The sequence below is a fragment of the Lissotriton vulgaris genome, chromosome 1_2 (genome assembly GCF_964263255.1).
Source record: "Lissotriton vulgaris chromosome 1_2, aLisVul1.2, whole genome shotgun sequence".
NCBI classification, from domain to species: domain Eukaryota; kingdom Metazoa; phylum Chordata; class Amphibia; order Caudata; family Salamandridae; genus Lissotriton; species Lissotriton vulgaris.
Genome location: NC_141686.1, coordinates 64,681,417 through 64,688,247, shown reverse-complemented (window position 1 = coordinate 64,688,247; position 6,831 = coordinate 64,681,417). Strand labels below are relative to the sequence as shown.

General features: G+C 35.6%; 1 protein-coding gene across 1 annotated transcript; it reads left to right on the top strand.

The window, feature by feature from the left end:
- The first annotated feature begins 588 nt into the window (after positions 1–588).
- LOC147733918 (uncharacterized) lies at positions 589–4,728 on the top strand. Its single transcript, XM_086952466.1, has 3 exons — positions 589–1,210; positions 3,452–3,667; positions 4,468–4,728. The coding sequence occupies exons 1-3, from the start codon at positions 773–775 to the stop codon at positions 4,726–4,728; spliced, it is 915 nt and encodes a 304-aa protein (XP_086808592.1). The 5' UTR covers positions 589–772.
- The last annotated feature ends 2,103 nt before the right edge of the window (positions 4,729–6,831 follow it).

Genomic DNA, 6,831 nt, shown 5'->3' with positions numbered 1-6,831 from the left:
GCAATTACAAATATCAGTACCACAATTAGATAGCTATAGACAACAGTGTAATATAATTGTCCATAACATACGGTCCTTGCAAAGAAATTACACTGCTATTAAATCAGACAAAAATATCATGAACAATGATATTATATGCCTCACTGAAATCAACACAACTAGAAAAGCAAGTAAGAATACGTTCTTAATAGAACAATATCACCTAGTATTATTTGATAAATTTCACAACCAGCACACAAAGCATGGTATTGCCATTTACTACAAAAAAAACATGCTTTTATCGCCAATATATCAAACACAACACGAAATTGACTTTTTATTTTTCACTCAGCATCTTAATGATTCAGAATACTTATTTATTATACTGTACAAACCACCACATGTACTTTTGCAGACATTATTACAAGTTTTAAGTAGCATAATTAACTTGTATCCAAATTCGAAATATGTCATCATGGGAGACTTCAATATAGATTTAACACAAATGTCACCAAACAGAACTTTGCTATTAGAATATATGCTGCAGCAATTTCAATGCCAGCAAAAAATACAACAATACACAACAGACTACAATTCTACACTAGATCACATCTATACTAATGACAACATCATGCACTACGGTACATTAGAATCATATTATAGTGATCACAAAGCATTATGGGTGGCAGTTTAAAATGCAACCACTTCATTAACATGCTATTTTATTACAGGTAATAGCAAAAGGGGAAAAATTTATGCTCAGAATGTGTACTAACATTTTCTCTCATTTCAGATGATTTCCATACAAGACCTCAAAAAAATGAAACATGAAGACAACAAACCTTACCAAAAAACAATCCGAGCCAACGTCATAAAATGTTCGACAAAAACAAACTATACAAATGCTAAACAAGAGAACAAAGTCATGTATCATCTAGCTCTAGCTGATGAAAGTAGTTGCATTAAAGCAACGTGCTACAATGAGCCATTTTACCAGCAAACTAAAGAAGGACAAGCTATTATGATTCGCAATTTCTTAGCCAAAAACAATGTGATTATCATCACGAAACAAACGAAACTATCACGCATGATGCCCTTATCTATACCTCAAGAAATAATACAGGAGGCAGAATATATCCTACAACCCCCTGCTCCACCAATATCACCGATAAAAACAGTTAAAGCAGCTTCACTACGCTCATTAATGAGCATTTCTGGGACTATTGCTGAGGTAAGCTTATAAAAAGAAAAAATTATCACACTCACCCTTTTACACGCACACTATATACCAAAAACTCTTGCACACAATACTTACCCCTTTGACAAACTCTCACTGTTTGACAGACTCGCTCTCTATGACAAACTCTACCTCTTTGACAGACTCTCTCTATTTCACAGACTCTCTCGCTCTTTGACAGACTCTCTCTCTCTTTGACAGACTCTCTCTCTTGACAGACTCTCTCTTACTAACTCTCTCTCTTTGACTCTCTTGACTCTCTCTTTGACTCTCTCTTTGACTCTCTCTTTGACTCTCTCTCTATTTGACAGACTCTATCTCTCTTTGACAGACTCTCTCTCTCTTTGACAGACTCTCTCTCTTTGACAGACTCTCTCTCTCTTTGACACTCTCTCTCTCTTTGACAGACTCTCTCTCTCTTTGACAGACTCTTTGACAGACTCTCTTTGACAGACTCTCTTTGACAGACTCTCTTTGACAGACTCTCTTTGACAGACTCTCTCTTTGACAGACTCTCTTTGACAGACTCTCTCTCTCTTTGACAGACTCTCTCTTTGACAGACTCTTTCACTCTTTGACAGACTCTCTCTCTTTGACAGACTCTCTCTCTCTTTGACAGACTCTCTCTCTCTTTGACAGACTCTCTCTCTCTTTGACAGACTCTGTCTCTTTGACAGACTCTCTCTTTGACAGACTCTCTCTCTTTGACAGACTCTCTCTCTCTTTGACAGACTCTCTCTCTCTTTGACAGACTCTCTCTCTCTTTGACAGACTCTCTCTCTCTTTGACAGACTCTCTCTCTCTTTGACAGACTCTCTCTTTCTTTGACAGACTCTCTCTCTCTTTGACAGACTCTCTCTTTGACAGACTCTCTCTTTGACAGACTCTCTTTGACAGACTCTCTCTCTCTTTGACAGACTCTCTCATAGACAGACTCTCTCACTCTTTGACAGACTCTCTCTCTTTGACAGACTCTCTCTCTCTTTGACAGACTCTCTCTCTCTTTGACAGACTCTCTCTCTCTTTGACAGACTCTGTCTCTTTGACAGACTCTCTCTTTGACAGACTCTCTCTCTCTTTGACAGACTCTCTCTCTCTTTGACAGACTCTCTCTCTCTTTGACAGACTCTCTCTCGCTTTGACAGACTCTCTCTCTCTTTCACAGACTCTCTCTCTTTAACAACTCTCTCTCTTTGACAGACTCTCTCTCTCTTTGACAGACTCTCTCTCTCTTTGAGCAGACTCTCTCTCTCTTTGACTCTCTCTTTGACTCTCTCTTTGACTCTCTCTTTGACTCTCTCTTTGACTCTCTCTTTGACTCCCTCTCTTTGACAGACTCTCTCTCTCTTTGACAGACTTTCTCTCTCTTTGACAGACTCTCTCTCTCTTTGACAGACTCTCTCTCTCTTTGACAGACTCTCTTTCTTTGACAGACTCTCTCTTTCTTTGACAGACTCTATCTTTCTTTGACAGACTCTCTTTGACTATCTCTCTTTGACTCACTCTCTCTCTTTCACAGACTCTCTTTGACAGACTCTCTCTCTTTGACAGACTCTCTCTTTGACAGACTCTCTCTCTTTGACAGACTCTCTCTCTTTGACAGACTCTCTCTCTTTGACAGACTCTCTCTCTTTGACAGACTCTCTCTCTTTGACAAACTCTCTCTCTTTGACAGACTCTCTCTCTTTGACAGACTCTCTCTTTGACAGACTCTCTCTCTCTTTGACAGACTCTCTCTCTCTTTGACAGACTCTCTCTCTTTGACAGACTCTCTCTCTCTTTGACAGACTCTCTCTCTCTTTGACAGACTCTCTTTCTTTGACAGACTCTCTCTCTTTGACTATCTCTCTTTGACTCTCTCTTTGACAGACTCTCTCTCTTTGACAGACTCTCTTTGACAGACTGTCTCTCTTTAACAGACTGTCTCTCTTTGACAGACTGTCTCTCTTTGACAGACTATCTCTCTTTGACAGACTGTCTCTCTTTGACAGACTGTCTCTTTGACAAACTCTCTCTCTTTGACAGACTCTCTCTCTCTTTGACAGACTCTCTCTCTTTGACAGACTCTCTCTCTCTTTGACAGACTCTCTCTCTCGACAGACTCTCTCTCTCTTTGACAGACTCTCTCTCTCTTTGACAGACTCTCTCTCTCTTTGACAGACTCTCTCTCTCTTTGACAGACTCTCTCTCTTTGACAGACTCTCTCTAATTTCTATTACCAATTTTGTCTTACAGGAAGAAGAAACAAAAACAATTGTTATTGCTGGACAAGATACAAAACTTAAATCAATAACTGTGAAAGATACAACGGACTCAGTAAAAATAACTTTTTGGAGAGATGCCACAGACTTTCCCATAGAAATTGGATCCTACATAAAGATGACGCACCTGACAGTGCATGAATTTAACAACAATAAAATGTTAAACACAACAAGAAATACACAATTTCAAGTAAGTACAAATTATGAAAATATTAATAACTTGCTCTACTACTCAATCTATACTATCTACTTTTTAAAACACCATCAAACTCTATATTCACTAATTACAATTCACTCAAACTCTCTCTTCTAATACTCTCTATCTAAATCGATTAAGCTATACTATGTATTCTACTAATCACTACTATAAAACTCACTAATACTCTCCACTAATAAATCTACTACTCAATCTTAACTACTCTCTCTTTATTACTCACACCATAAAAAAACACTATTACAGAAAAATAACATTCACTATTTCAAAATAACTTACTAATAATGCCCAACTATCACTTACAAATATAACTTTAATACTAACACTTAAGTACACAATTTTTGGTCGTTTTCAAATTACCTTTATACTACTACGCCAATAACTTCAATACTCCAAAAATACTTAACAATGCACTCAAAATCATACACACTCTACTAATAACTCAGTCTACTCACACTGCACTATTAACTATAATCACTATTTACAATACTATTCTAAAACACAAAACTAGTACCTACTACTCACTATTTATTAAAACGTATTTTTACTAAAGTAGCTATAACATTACAAAACAGTCTCTAATCCTCTATTATACACACTATATTATACCTTTTCACTATATGTACTCACATCTATCCTTTACTAAACTATCTTCACTACTTATTAACATTATTTAAGACTGCATATAACAAGAAATTTTTCCGTAGGTCAACACAAGAAAAGAAATAAAAGAACTTCATAAATATGAAATTAACTAAATTCTTTTTCCTTCACAGAAAATACAACCACCAGAAGAAGAAATAAATATGACTATATATGGTCTAGAAACTGCGAATCAGGAACACAGTACACTAAATGTACATATTGATAATGCAGAAAATTTACAATCTGTAGAAATAAATAACAATATTCTACTGGACTTCTTCAATATACCACCGGACATTGACGACATTCAAGAAGCTCTAATGCCAATCTTGCCAAAAAATGTAAATGTAATATTTCAAAATGGATACATATTAAAAATACATGAATTGTAAAAAACAACACAATACTTTACTGTAAATAAAAGTACAAAAAGAAGATATTCAAAATATGTTTCTGTAAAAAGGCTAAAAATACAGTATTTTAATTAAAGTTTAATTTGCTTTCAAACAATAATACTAAATATATTTACTTAAATAAAATTTTTAAAGCTTTTTATCTTGTCTTTGCATTATTATTTACAGAGTACATAAGATATGTTAATGGACAATTTTACTTTAAAAAGACTACAACAAATGCAATTATTCTATAGCACATTAAGGAAAATGCAAAAATGTTACTGTGCACACTTTTTTTTTACAGAAGCTACACCACATGCACTCATTCGATGTTATGTAGCAAATGCATCTGTCTTATACCTTGTGAAAAAATGGTAACATAAAAACATATCCAACGTTCATTGGAAATGCTACTCCCATGATAATGCTCATACGCCCACATTTTCATCCATCCACCCATCATTCATCCCACCACCTTTTCATACATCATTTAGACATGCAACATTTTCTCCATCCATACATCCATCTAACATTTCATTCTCCCAAATATACATCCATCCACACACCCTTTCATCAACTATCATTCATCCACTTACCTTTTCACACATCCATCCATGCAACTTTTTATTTAGTCTTTCATCCTCCTATCCATACATCCTTCATCCATCCACGCTATCATCTATACATCCATACGCCCACCCTTTCTCCATCCACACATCATTCATCGCATCCACCCATCATTCACCACAGCACCTTTTCACACATACATACATCATTCATACATGCAAGTTTTAGCCATCCATACATCCAGCCATGTTTTCTTCCATCCATACTTCATCCGTCCACCCTTTTATCCTTTCATGCATCCTTTCATCCACACTTTTATTCATCCATCCACACTTGCATCTTTCTATCCATACATCCATCCTTTTCACATCCACCCTTCAATTCATACACCCACCTACATTTGCACACATCCATCATTCATGCAACATTTTTATTAATACATCCATCTACCATTTATTATACTAACAATACATCCATCCACACTTTCAGTTTCCCATCCATACATCCATCTTTACACATACACACTTCTATCCATCCACTCATCATTTGTCCAACAGCATTTTCACCGATCCATCAATCATTCGTCCATGCAACATTTTTCACATCTATCTTAAAAATTAATTCCCCAATCTATACACACATCAACGCATCCATCCAGCCACACAATACTTATCCACCTACATTTTCACTCATACATCATACATCCATGCAACATTTTAACTATCCATCCTTTCATTTTTCCATCCATCCATCCTACATGCTTCATCCATTCAATGTTTCATCTATACATCAATACACACACACTTTCATCCATCCACCCATCATTCATCACACCACCTTTTCACACCTCCATACATCATTCATCCATTCAACATTTTATACATCCATACATCCACCTTTTATTACATCCGTCCTTCTTCCGTCCACCCTTTCATCATTCCACGCATCCTTTCATCCATTCACACTTTCAACAATACATCCTGCATCCAACCACACTTTCATCCTTCCATCCATACATCCATCCTTTACACATCCACACACCTTTTCACACATCCATCATTCATCCATGCAACATTTTATACATCAATCTTCAAATTATTCGAAAGTTATGGGATTGTTCAAACTAGTAAAGTCACTATGCAATATAGTTCCTATGCATAGTTCTGTGGCATCCTAAAATGCCTTATTGATGTTTTACAACAAAACGTGAAATCACTTTCTAAAACCTTGACTTCATTGTATATGTTGTTTAAAGAAGTTTCTAAGCAACTGCCTGCATCCATCTAACAGTGCCTTGTCCAAAATATATTTTCATAAGTTGAAAAAAAGGACACAATACTTTACTGTAAATGGAAGTAAAAACAAAAAATATTCAAATTAGGGTTCATGAAAAATGAAACAGTATTTATTAAATTTTATTTTGCTTTCATACAATAATAGCAAATATATTTACTTAAATAACATTTTCAAACATTATCTTGTCTATGCATTATTAGTTACAAAATTCATAAAATATGTTACTGTGCAAATTTA